Source organism: Xiphias gladius, chromosome 23, assembly GCF_016859285.1.
Source record: "Xiphias gladius isolate SHS-SW01 ecotype Sanya breed wild chromosome 23, ASM1685928v1, whole genome shotgun sequence".
NCBI classification, from domain to species: Eukaryota; Metazoa; Chordata; class Actinopteri; order Istiophoriformes; family Xiphiidae; genus Xiphias; species Xiphias gladius.
This window is the reverse complement of record NC_053422.1, coordinates 3,064,794-3,077,825: the sequence shown is the minus strand read 5'-3', so window position 1 is coordinate 3,077,825 and position 13,032 is coordinate 3,064,794. Positions and strand designations below refer to the sequence as shown.

The following is a 13,032-nucleotide window of genomic DNA, read 5'->3' as shown; positions in this document are numbered from 1 at the left end:
CCGCTGTTAGCTTGATGCTTTTAATCATCTTGAGAGGAAGGTTGATAGTCATGTGAGATTAGTGGATGAACACACACACACACACAGACACACACACACACACACACACACACACACACACACACACACACACACACACACACCGCCCCCTCACCTTATCCCTCAAACACATGAGGGATAATGCATACAGTCCTTCTTGCAACCTCACTGATAATACAGGTCCATTCAACATTGTAATGTCCTTCTCCATGTTTCAGATAATTCAAGAGTGAGTTTAGTGATTCATAATTTGAATGTTACTTTACAATTGTAGTATTTGGAAAATCATTCAGGAAACTTATCGTTACTTTCATGGCATTTTTCATTTAGATCCTGAGAATTGGGTCGGGTAGAGTAAATGGATGGATTTTCACTTTTAACTTGGGATGCAGAGACCAATACTTTCTTCATTTTTATTGACCTTTTTGCAATTGAAGAAAAAAAAAAAAATCAACCCGATATCTGACAAATTAGATGTCTTGCCATTATAACCACATGCTCAGTCACATGCGAGAAAAAAATAAAAGCAAAAAAGTCCATTTCTGCAATCCAGCACATTTAATCAGAGACTGTTCTGCTCGTTGACTATAAAGTTTGCATAAGAACTGGGATTATCATAAATCTGTACCGGGATGGATTCTGGCTTTAACAAACGCTTCACATGTGAATGCAGCATTTACAGTTTGAAAAACTGAAAAAATAAAAAATGTAAAAACTCCTTCCATGCATTCAACCATTACTGAAATTTATCCCCCCCCCCATTCGATTTTGATATATTCATAGAAAGCTATAAAATATCCATTTTTTTGTAGCTTTTTCACCATAAATATGGAAAGAATGTATAAAGCTCTGGTGCGTCTGTGTTTTACTGTAACATGAGAAACTGCGACCTTTCATGTAGGTTGGCACCTGCAGTATGATAGGAGGAGGTCGCTGCTAAAAATGACACTTTTCACCGTTTCTGGCTCAGACCAATCATCACTCTGCTCGGTCTGACTCAGACAACTCCGAATTTCTGAGGCTGTCCTCCCATGAAAAAAGGAAATTGGTCATTGTTGAAATGAGCAGTGTTTGTGTTTAATATTGTTGCAACTTGCCTCACCACAAAACTCAACAATGCAGCGCTGCGACCCCAAAGCGTGCCCAAGTGACAAGCGCTTGCGCGTCCGTGAAGTTTTCGACTTTCGAATGGACCCGACCTGCCTGGAAAACGCCCCCAGAGTTCCTCCAGAGCTCCACAAGACGTTACACTGTAGAACGGTTCTGACAGGGCTGAGTAGTGCTGTCCATGACGAGTACACTGATGTCGATGTGTAACAATGGGTGGCGTTCCCCTTTCATCGAACTGACTGAACTAAAACATACGCCGATCTCAATGATCCACACCACGTCCCTCTACACAAGATTGTGCGCAATTCATTGTGAATGCAAATGGAGTTCAGTGGAGTTAAACTTGTGCTTCTGATCTTATGCGACTGTGCTGCCCATACATAAATAACTCAAGCGTGGTAGAAAATATCAGAAAAAGTGGATATATTAAAATAAATTTGAAACTGTTTACATTCGGATGTAGTCTGTAGCTTCCTCATTAGCTTCCATGCAGGAGGGGGAAAATGTTTTATGTAATGCTCTACCTCGCAAAAACCTTGCCTGGGGAGGCTGAAGTGGACATTTGGCCAAACAATATACGGTACTGCAGTATGAAAGGGCCGGGGCTTGCATTACGCCTCCTGGGACCAGTCATCATTGGTTTTCTTTTAAGCATAAAAACAATCATTTTTTTTTATCTTAACCAAGTAGTTTTAGTTGTTTAAACGTTACCAGACTGTAACTATCCAGGTGAGCGATCAGACAATCAGCCATTTCTGGAGGGAACTGACTCGTTTTGTCATGTAAGTACGAGGATTTGTTGGAATTTCTAGAATCAAGGAAAGCCCTGCAATCACACCCGAGTGTTTCCCCTCGAAAAGCACCATGCAGCCTTAATATACTCTTTAAAATAGGCCACTTGGACGGGCATTAATCTATGTAGGGGGATATTCTGCTTTACATTCACTAAAACCAGACTACGGGCTCTGGCCTGCAGTAATCTTTTTGCGGCGTTAGCTTTCTGCAGCACTGCGCAATCACATTATAAAGGTGTTCTCCATGAGACAGACCACTTGGATAAGCATAAATCTACATAGCAGCAAATTTCTTCGCCCCTCAATAAAAAAAAGTAAAATAACCCGCAATATGCTCCAACCTGCGGTCGTCACATTAAAGTGTCACCTCTCTAAAGCACCTCGCAATCATATTACAAAGCCGTTCTCCATGAAAACGGGCACTCGGATAAGCATAAATCTACAGAGACGGACTGAATCCTCGGGCCTCTGGCATGGCACCGAGGGGGAAGGAGAGCCTAGAACCCGTTAGCAGACAAATATCCCTTGGCCCAACATTAATCTGCATAAAGCGCCGGAGCGAGGAGGTGAGGTGTGTGTAAGAGTTGCCGAACATCCCACGACAGAAGGAGCAGAGCGGAGCCTCAGGAGGAACGCCTGCTGCCGATGGCGGACGTGGCAAGGCTTCGGTCCCTGACCTGCTGACTGAATTCTGCTGAACACGCCTTATTTCCTGTCCTGTCTTTTCTCTCCTCTCTTTCCTTAATGTCATTTTCCCCTTTACTTTTTACATATTACATTTCCTTCCTCGCCCTCTCTTCTCTCTCACCTGTTTCCTTTCCTTGTCGTTATTCCTTTGGTGTCCTACCTTCTCTCCTTTCCTTGATAGTCTTGTCTCTTGTTTTCATTTTCTCTTCCTTCCCTCATCTTTCCTTTGATGTCCTCTCATCCCCTTTACGGTCCTTTAATTTAATTTGTTTCATCTTATTTCATTTGTTGTCTTTTTTCTTCCTTTCCCTGAATGCAATTTAATTCTCTCTCTTTTCTTTTTCTTCATTGCCCTTTTCTTTGGTAGATTGTCCTTTCCTAGGATCCGCCGATCCTCTCCCGTCTCCGTCCCCCCTCTTCTCCTCTTGCGTATTACACCTTTCCTCTCTTCCTTCTACAGTGACCCGATCTTTTCTCCCCTCACGTCTCCCCCGCTGCCTTCCCCCCTCTCCCTTCCAAAGCTGACATTTCCAAGGCTGACCAGCTCTGCGGATTTAAAAGACGAGTGCGTACGTCGGTGACCATCTTTACACGTTAAAGGTGTGCGGGTCTCACTCAGGACGCCCGAGGCAGATCAGGTGAAAGAAAATAAAGTACTCTCTTATTGCTCGCTGTGCAGAGTGAGAGCCATGTTCAGAACAAATCAATAAGCTCTCATCTCCAGCTTGCCACATGCTTTTTGTTAAGGTGTTAGCTGACAGTAGACTGCTTTGAGGTGGTTTAACACTATTTTCGACGGCCATATTGGAGGAGCTCATCATTTCATCAGTGCTTGCACTTAGCCCCACCGTGTTAACGTTAGTATCTGTCTCTTTCTCTCTTTGTTCAATTAGCCTCCTGGATTGTTAGCTGGCTAGAAGATTTCTTCATCTGAACTTAACTGAGTGGGAAATTGACAACGGAAGACAATGTGAAGACGTCAAATCCTTAAGAAACCAGTTTAGTACACCTTTGTATTAAACTAACACTGCCATTTTCAATTTAAGCTGAATTTGTCCTTTTTTCGTGATCCTGTTTTAAATTCTCATGTCGATGAGACAATGAGAGAATTACTGAGTTGTATGGCACACTTCTTCATTACTTTAAGAATATGGAGGAGAGCCTAAAAATTACAATGTTTGGAAATTATTGAGGCTCAAAGCGACAAAATGAAAATGACAAAACAATCCTGCTCAAAGTCTCGGCAGCGTTTAAAGCCTTAAATGGACCCGAAGGTGAGATTTTTTTGTCAATCGGAAAAATTCCCTATGTGGAATGATACATATCTATGTTTAAACCCAATCATAAAAATGCATCACATCGACCCCAAGGCTTATTTATAAAGTTAATTAAACAACAAAAGGTGGACCATGTATTATGAGTAAATTTTCTAGTAACACAAGTGGGAAACAGTCCATGGATAAAATTAATCAGATTCGGATGTCTTTGGCTGATCCAACATATCAAAAACAAAAAAAAACAGTGAGTATCGTCGCCAAAGTCCCATTTACACTGTCACTAAATTCTTAGACTGTACTTCATCGTTGCTCATTTTGTCTTGTTTTCATTAGTTAACACACTGGAATTAGAAAAAGTTCAAAGTCCAACCATTATTTAATTCTAACCAGCAAAGCAAGGCAAATTACTATGGGAATCGCATAGTAGTAATCACAAACACACACGTATTTTTGCACCTTTTCCCGACAAGGCCTCAAGTCATTACTACAAAGATTATAGTACGAGATGAAGTTTGACATACCCATCGTTTCATAACACATCTCTGAACTTCTGAAGCTATAATTCTCCACTTGCTATTTGAACATTAAAATGAGAAATTCATTCTTATTAGCTCTGCGTTTTTTTTTTCCCCTTCTCCTGAGCCAGAGGGTAAGTTATGCATCGCAGCAGCCTGGAGGCAGACGGGCTGCTGCCTGCTAATACAAAACGTCGTCTCCCGTGAAGCCGACCGCATTGGCCACCAAGGTAAACTCAGGAGGTAATTGGGGTCTTTAGTCTGCAAACCAACCCAGTCTCTCTCAATAGCATTAGTCACCCAGAGTAATCAGACACAAAAAGGATCATATCTGCAGTAACTGTGGATAAAGACGCTGCTGAGGTTGAATTTTAGTTTTAATCACCTTGAGACGGCACAGTCTCGAGTCAACTTTTTCAGCACAGGAACCTCAGCACTGGTGCCATAATAACTGAGGAATATTCTGTTCCCGGGAAATAGAATTAGCCTTCTTAACCTGTGTTGACCGTGTCTGGCAGCGTTGCCCAAAAAGGTGGCCCGCTGCATCACCTCTGCTGTTTGCCCCATCACCAGCCGTAATTGTCTGGAAACTCCTGCGGCACTAATTGCAGGAAGGACCACTGTGTGTTACCCATGCACATGTGTGTGTGTGTGTGTGTGTGGGTGTGTGTGTGTGTGTGGGGGGGGGGTTTCTGCCTTGGCCTCCACTTTGTGCATGCAAATTAGGGCCACATACACATTAGTTACGAATGACAGGAGCCACCGAATAAAGGGCCTGCTCTGCTAGGAGCATTAGCACGTTAAGCTAACGAGCTAAATGGGGTGAGAAAGACTCTTCAACACGGATCAACACAGAACAAACAGAGAGAAGTGTTTACCAAGCTACTCTGAACTCTACTGTACTCTACTGTACTCTACGGTTGTTCATTACCACACTATTCGATATCTATTTTAATGCACTTTATTGTTCCGTAATCCTTAGTACTATGCTGTGCTATATTATAATGTACTGTACTACATTATACTGGACTGTATTCTGCTATACTATACCAAACAACTGTATTCTAGTGTACTGTGTTTTACTTTTTTTTTATTACCATTATACTATATTTTATATTTTATTTATTTTAATGGACTTTATTGGACCGTAATTTGCGATGTACTAGTATACTATCCTACACCATATTGTACATTATACTGTTCTGTATCCTACTGTACTGCGTGGTACTTTTATTCATTAACACATTATACTATACTGTGTTTCATTTTACTGCACTTTACTGTATTATATATACCTAATACTACTGTGTACTATACTGCCACATTACACTATACTGCTGACCTGCACTTTACTCTTTTGTACTATATTATTGCAATACTCTGTCCTATATACTACATAAATACACTATTTACTGTACAGCACCTCTGTAATTTGCTCTACTATACTTCAATGCTACTTTTTACATATTATACTTTACTAAACTACACTATACACCCCTATGTAAATTATACCTCAATGCACTATACTATAGAACTACTACCACTGCTCTACTCTGATATACCACACCACATTCCTCCATACTGCACCATAAGATGAATCAGAATGTATGAAAACCAAAAGGTTCAGGTACTTCCTATGTTTGCCCAGCTCTGAAGATTATTTGAGTTTGGAGAAGCACCCAAAAGATTTTCTCCGTGAAACTTCTGTGGGGCTTTCGGCTTCTTTTATTTCTCTCGGCATAACGCTACGAGGAACCGAGAGCAACTCTTCAACTCGGTAAAGGTTGTGCTGAGTCGGGATGTGTGGTAATGTTAGCTCCCAGCTGTCAGGTACAGGAGCTAATACTGTAGATGACATAAGGGGATACAATTTTGTTAACAACACTCTAGACTTTCTACCACACTCCAGACCTTCAGTAAAAACGGACTGAATCTACTGTGGCACAATATTTAGTCCTGATAAAATTAAATGAGAACATAATTCTGATTGAGAGGCTCTACAACAGCTTATATAACATCAACCCCATCAGGGCTGGTCACGTGTCAGGCAGATGTAAATACAGTTTGTCTTGTACTTCAGTCGTTCGCTTCTTTTTTGTGCCAGTTCTTTTTTTTCAAAAACCAGGCAAAAGCCATAAGTTTCTTAGAAAAGACCTCGTTCTGCCAGACAGTTTTACGGTAGAGAAGCAGGCACACCTGAGCCTGGGATAAAAGGCTTAATGTCTGCTGTTTTGGAAGAATTAACTGCTGTCATACTGAGCATTTTCTTTTCTAACGTGTTTTGCCACTAATGGAACCATTGTGTGTGCCATTAAGGGAGAGAAGAATCTGTGTCAACACAATGAATTCAGCAAGGCTTGAAATACTGCAGTTGAAATATTACTGAAATATTAACAAATACTTTTCTGCTTAATTGCTTCTGTCACCAGAAGTTCTGAGTGATCTATGGACAGAAAAACAACAGAAAAACACAAAACATTCTCCATATTTTTACATGTGTTAACCAAATAGGCATATCCCTAATGTTTCTAATTCTCTCAACATTTAGAAAATGTCTCATTATTGCATGAGTGATTGACAAACACAAAACCATGGTCAGGGAAGAAAAGAAGAAGAAAAAAAAAGAAAAGGAAAGTACCTTTCTTGTGAGTAGCTTCATTTTTGGAGCCTTTGGGGTCTAATAAAAAAAAGATCAGAATTAAACACAGCATAGTCTAACAACACGTTACCAACTATACGTTGTTTGTCCTCGATAAGGAAAACAACTGCTTTATCTATCAAGGAGCGAACAAGACAGCAAGGCTCGATCATCTAAGGTGTCGCACTGCTGCCAACGCTCAGCGGGGGAGAGTGTATGGCAGTGGACTTAGGAAGGGCAGGGAGGAGGGGAGGAGGGAGGGGGGCAACATACTTTGAAGGCAATAGCAGGAAGGAAGGATGCATGAGTCTGTAGAGGAACAATCTACCGCCATACTGCAGCGGGCAGGAGAGGAGAGGCAATGCACTGAGATGAAGAGGAGGAGAAGAGGGTTGCAATGCAGCTGTGTCGAGAGGAGCTGAAGTAAGACTAGCAAAATGCACTACAGGAGATGCAAGAGGCCAGAGAGAAAGGGGGAGGAAGAGGAGGAGGGCGGGGAGAATGCAAAGACTACATGTCAAACTGGCTTCGTTCAGGTTTTTGCCTTTTTTGGCCTTCGAGGAAATTACACATTTTATTTCTTTTCATTCGGGCAACAGGTTGGTGGTGAGTTGCATATTTCAGAATGACTTGACTGACTCCCAAATGAAACGAACCGCACTAGTAACAAAGTTCCCAAAATGGATTCTCTGTCCCTTGCAACAATTTGACTGCAGCTACAGAAAGTGAGCTGTAATCCCCCAGGAATGGATAAATGATCTTCAGATCTGAAATGAAATCCCACTATTTTCCTCAAATGGGCACCATTAATTTGAAGTCATTTGGCTGAAATGGAGCCCATCAGAGTGACAAAGGGTTGTACTTCCACCCCGAAAAACGTTCAATTCAATTCTTCAACCTCCTCCAAATGGGCCACATAATTTCAGTCACACCACCGGAAGGGGACTTTCAGTCCGCCGAGAGACTGATCGAAAACGGAAAAATGCCGACCTGTTAATGTCAAGGATTTGGAAGTCAAGGCTGAACTAGTTTAACAGTGGCAAGGCCTTTTCCACTGTTCACATCTGGAAGGTCACCGTCTGGTCTATAAAGGACTGCGTGTGACGTGCCATTGAAGATCTGTGGCTCATCGGACTCATCCATAAAGTCCAGGTACAATAGGCAAAGACAAAAGTTTTACTGTCCTTTGATCAACAGATGACAACACTCCCCCTTTCACCCTTAATGTTTGTGAAAAATACGCTCACGCGACTACATACCCGAGTGTCTCATAGGTTTTATAATAAAATATCCCTCTGTAAAGGTCAATGAGTGTACAGCTCATTCTGACCCTCAAACATTTAATGGGTTTCGTGCAAATAATGATCACATCTGTGCATCTGACCTCAAATGTATTTCCTTGCAAGTCATTTTCAACAAAAGCTAAAACTGTTGCATTTGCAGCCTTTGATTTTCATCACCACGAGACCTTAATTGTCTTCCAGCTACATATAGAGGAGTTTTTTTTTTCTCTTTCATAGCTCAAATTTGTTGATCGATGTCCTATTTTGCCTCCGAGCCGCACTGAACTGAGTAAATCGGGCCCGGCCTGCTTTGCTGTACTTGACAACTGCCATTGTGAGGGATGGCGACTGTGCAGAGAAGTCTGGGAGCGATATTGTAATCTGTCATTGTCAGCCCAAAAAAAAAGGGAATGGCTCCTAAGATAGATGGAAAGAATTCGTCGTGACCATGAACTGTTGTAGACAGGTGACTTAAACTCTATAATCTGCCTGAATCCATGAAAGGCAATTTTTCCTCCCTTCTCTGTGCACGGCAATCTCTCTGTGTCAGGGCTAAGCCCGGGCTTAGCCCCGTGGCCAGGCAGCCTGTCAAACATCTGAGCACCTGATCCTGGCATTAAAACCGCAGCAGCTTTTGTTTTTGGGCTTTGCTTTGCTGGCAGCGGAGATCTCATAACACGAGCTAATTACTAGTTCTGTGCAGAATCAATTCTCCTGGCTTTGTAGGGAGGTGTAAACACACACACAAAAAAACAAAGGTATTTTTTGCAGATGAGTACAGGGATTTTCCCCATTTTTTTTTCTCTCTTCAGCGTACTCCCACGTTGCGTGCATCAACTGACAATTAGACACGTCTGCCATGTGGAGACTGAAAACGGCAGCTCGCTGCCTTCGTGACTGTGTCAGAGCGGTAAACAATTATGCGTCAACCTCTCCATCAGTACTGTGGGCTTCAACCTATTTTCTCAAGCTGGTAATTAGAGGTGTGGTAGGACTGAATGGCCTTTTACAAAGCAATAATCCCTTCCTTATAAACTTATTAGCCATGGACCAGTGGACTGCAGGGGGAGGAAGACAGAGTGATGCAGCTGCCAACTGTTCTTACACATCCCACATTAGCTTTGTGTTGCCTCAAGCTAAAGAGATTCCACGTTTTTGCTATCTTTAGATTTAGAAGAAACAATAACGATGTGAGGTATTTATAGCAAACTGTGTGACTGAAGAGATAAGGAGTTCATTCATTTTGACAGCACGACTCATTTGACAGTGCTCTAAATAGCAGCTGGAAGGTTTCTCCTTCAGCCCTTGACAATGTACAGATTCCAACTGCTAATTTTGGCTGAAAAAAAAAAAAATCAGTTCAAACATCCTTGTTTATTTTTTTTTTTTTCCCGCTCATCCCTGCCCGTATATCAGTCTCTCTTTCAATCCCTTTTGAGTGCCCTAATACATTTGGCTGCCTTTTACCATTACCCAATTCAATATTGCTCTCTTTGCTGCCCTTGCTGTTCCCCCTCCTCCTGCTAGACGCTGAAACATGATCAATATTTTTGTCATAACTCAGGGGAGAGTCACCTCTCAGAGATGAAATTAAAATTCCTCGCTCTCTGCAATATAGTCCCCGTCCAGATTTCCTGGCTTGGAGAGGATACGGCCGGTACCTGGAATACTAAAGAAGCCACGAGACCTTCCTCTGGGCAAGGATATCCCCTCACTCCAGTTGATTTCTGTGTTTGCATTGAGGTACAAAGTAGCCCTCAGAAAAATAAAAATAGGAGGAGGGAGCAGATATTACAGTGTGTAGCTCAAAGCTGCTTATTCATGTCTGCTGCAAGTGTTATACATAACTGAGCAATACTCAAGCCCACTGGGAACTGTGTTAGCATCAAAATTCTGGTGCTAAGCTAGTGGAAAACAGTCTGTTTATGCAGTGTGAGAACCTGGATTACACTTTTGCCATCTGCAGTTCTTTCCAATCTCCTGTCATAAGCAAATCCCTCCAAGTCGGTTAGCAATGCTTTCCTTCCCTCCCTTCCTTCACCTCTCTCTCTCTCTCTTTCTCTCCCCTTCCTTCACCCATCCATTTTTCCCCCTGCAGCCATTTCTCCATCCCACGCTCATTACCTTATGCCCATTAATCCCATTAAGTAGCCATTAAACAAGTGCTGATAACACCAAATGAACGTCAAGCTCCGAAAGCTAATAACTACAGTCCCACCTCGGCACGTTCAACCCTGGCAAGGAGAAAAAGGAGGCGCGGAGGAGAACGGGGAGGGTGCACAACACCGCAAGTGTAGTATAGAGTAGTGCAGCAATCTGTAGTAACAAGTACTCGAGCTTTGGAGAAGGAGAAAGGGGAAGGAGTGGAGGAGGAGGAGAAAGGAGGAAGCCAAACATGGAAATATACTGCCGTACTCATACTATATATATACTATTACTATATTTACGCATGTGTACTTGTTCAGACAAGAGGGAGTGCGCCATTCAGCTCGGAAGCAGAATGAAATCAACAGAGGGGTTTTTTGTTTTGTTTTTTTAACACTGATCATCACTGAGATTTAAGAGCAGAGAGAAAAGAGGGAGCTTCGCCAAACCAAGCGTGGAAACAGCGTGAAATAAAGAGGATTGTATCGAAACACGCGAGGAGTTCAAGAGAGCTGAGGATGAAAACCTGCTGACGGAGGCCAACAGAACCCTGACGCACACTGAGTTCGAGGTTGCTGTCACATTTAGGGTCTTTGCACTAATTCCTGTCTCGCAAGGGGGAAATGGCGATGGAAGTGGGGGTGGGGTTAAGTAGTGGCAGCGAGAGATAGCTGGCTCGCTAGCAGCCCGGTCTGGTTGAGCTTAAAACCAGAATCTCGCTCACAGCCGTTGTCCTCGCTGCCGCTCAGTTTGAGTGATGAGGAAGGACAAGGTTATGGCGGAGAGGGAGAGGGGAGTCGCAGCTGTAGTCTGTGCCATTCATCAAGTGCGCGCACACACACACACACACACACACACACACACACACACACACACACACACACACACACACACACACACACACAGGAGGAGTCACACAAACACTCTCACGACACACACAAGCACAGCTTCCCCTCAATGGTTCTCTCTCTAAGCCCCTACCTCACACACACTTTTTTTATCTGTACACTGCCATGTGGCCATTCATTACCAGGCCTAGTAGATCAGAAAGGCCTGGTGTTGCCATTCGACTATATGTCCTCGCTGCCGAGACACTGTACAGTCTCTCTCCCTGCTCTTTGAGTTTAGCTGTTGCCCGTCCACCTGGTCATCTGCGTCAAAAGGTGCCCAATTTGTTTAACAGTTCAGTGGAATTTGTGGGAGGGTCAAATGAGAGGGAAGGGGAGGAGATGCACGGGGTGATCACTGTTTTAATGACTTTGTCTTTCACCCCTGCAAGAGTGAAAATGGACAAGAAATGTGCATGGCGAATGAAAATTGAGAGAAAAGACAAAAAGGTGGGAAGAAATGATGTCAGAATTAATGACTACATAGATCATGTTTTAGGAAAGATTTGTGGGACAATGAAGGAAAGTAAAAAGTAAGAAATCAGGGGCAAACACTGAAATAGAATGAAAGACTGACTATGAAACAAAGTAGAGAGGAATAAATAATAGGGGAAGAAAGGGAGGACGGAATGAAAAAGGGGACAGGAATGTGTGAGCTACAGAACAATTGGGGAAAACTGAGCCAAAAAACAATGGTAAAATTCAAGAAAGGAGCGGGTAAGGGATCAAGAGAGGTATCAAATCATGACTGAGTTAATGAATGAAGGATGGAAGGAAGGAGTCAAGGAAGGGAAGAGAAAAGGGGAGGGAAAAAAATACTAATAAAAGAATGAGAAAGCAGAACGGATGAACTCATGGATTATAAATGGCTTGTCCTAAATGTGTCAGGAGTGTTTGGTCTCCTCTCTCCCCGATGGAGGAACCTGCTAAATCAATCGGAAGCTTTTTGCCCACACAGCGGACCCCCGGTCATGATCAGTGTAATTTCCTCTCATGCTGGCACATTCGTAGCTTCGGGCAAGTCTCATCTCTTCCCTCCGCCGTTTCCCTCGCCGCCCTCCATCCACTGTTGCCGCACGGCAAAATTAGCCAGACTGGTGCTAATTTGATGAGGTGCGTGTAAACTATGTAGGCAGAAGAGAAGAGCAATCATCTTGCATTAAACCTTCTGCACTCCGGCCCACGCTCCGGTGCCCTTAACCGTCCACAGCGCCAAACGTTCCAACATTCCAAGGGGAGCTCTAGAAATTCAGCTTTCCAGCATTCCAGGGTCTAGAACGGGGCCAACGCGGCATTCAACGTGACCCCGCCCCCCCAATTCTAGCCTTCCACGATCCGTGATTATCCATACTGGTGGCAGTGAATGGCAGACGTCCATAAACAGGTTGACGTCACCTAGTTTGTTCAGAATCCCGCGGTTGCGCAGACGCCCTATACAAGTTTACTGCCGAGCTTGTGAACTAGCTAGATAACGGGGCAGCCTGTGAGCTCACTCAGCAGCACGAGTGTGTGTTACCTAGCAGTAAAGCTAGCCAGCTTACCAGCAAGCGGCTCTCGGCTTCTCGATGTGAGACTCTCCCTCTCTCCAGAAAAGTGTGGCTCATGACGTCTCTTAACTTTGACAGGCTAGCTAGCACGACAGCTTTGTTGTTAGACG

General features: G+C 43.3%; 1 protein-coding gene across 4 annotated transcripts in view; it reads right to left on the bottom strand.

Moving 5' to 3' along the window:
* The window catches only part of glra1 (glycine receptor, alpha 1), a 96,631-nt gene that overhangs the window by 68,340 nt on the left and 15,259 nt on the right, over positions 1-13,032 (bottom strand). For 3 of the 4 annotated variants that reach the window (XM_040120812.1, XM_040120808.1, XM_040120811.1), the window contains exon 3: positions 7,061-7,099. The exons of the other annotated variant lie outside the window; for it this stretch is intronic. In XM_040120812.1, coding sequence (XP_039976746.1) covers positions 7,061-7,099 — 39 coding nt within the window. The remainder of the gene's footprint in view (positions 1-7,060; positions 7,100-13,032) is intronic. 4 annotated transcript variants of the gene reach the window in all.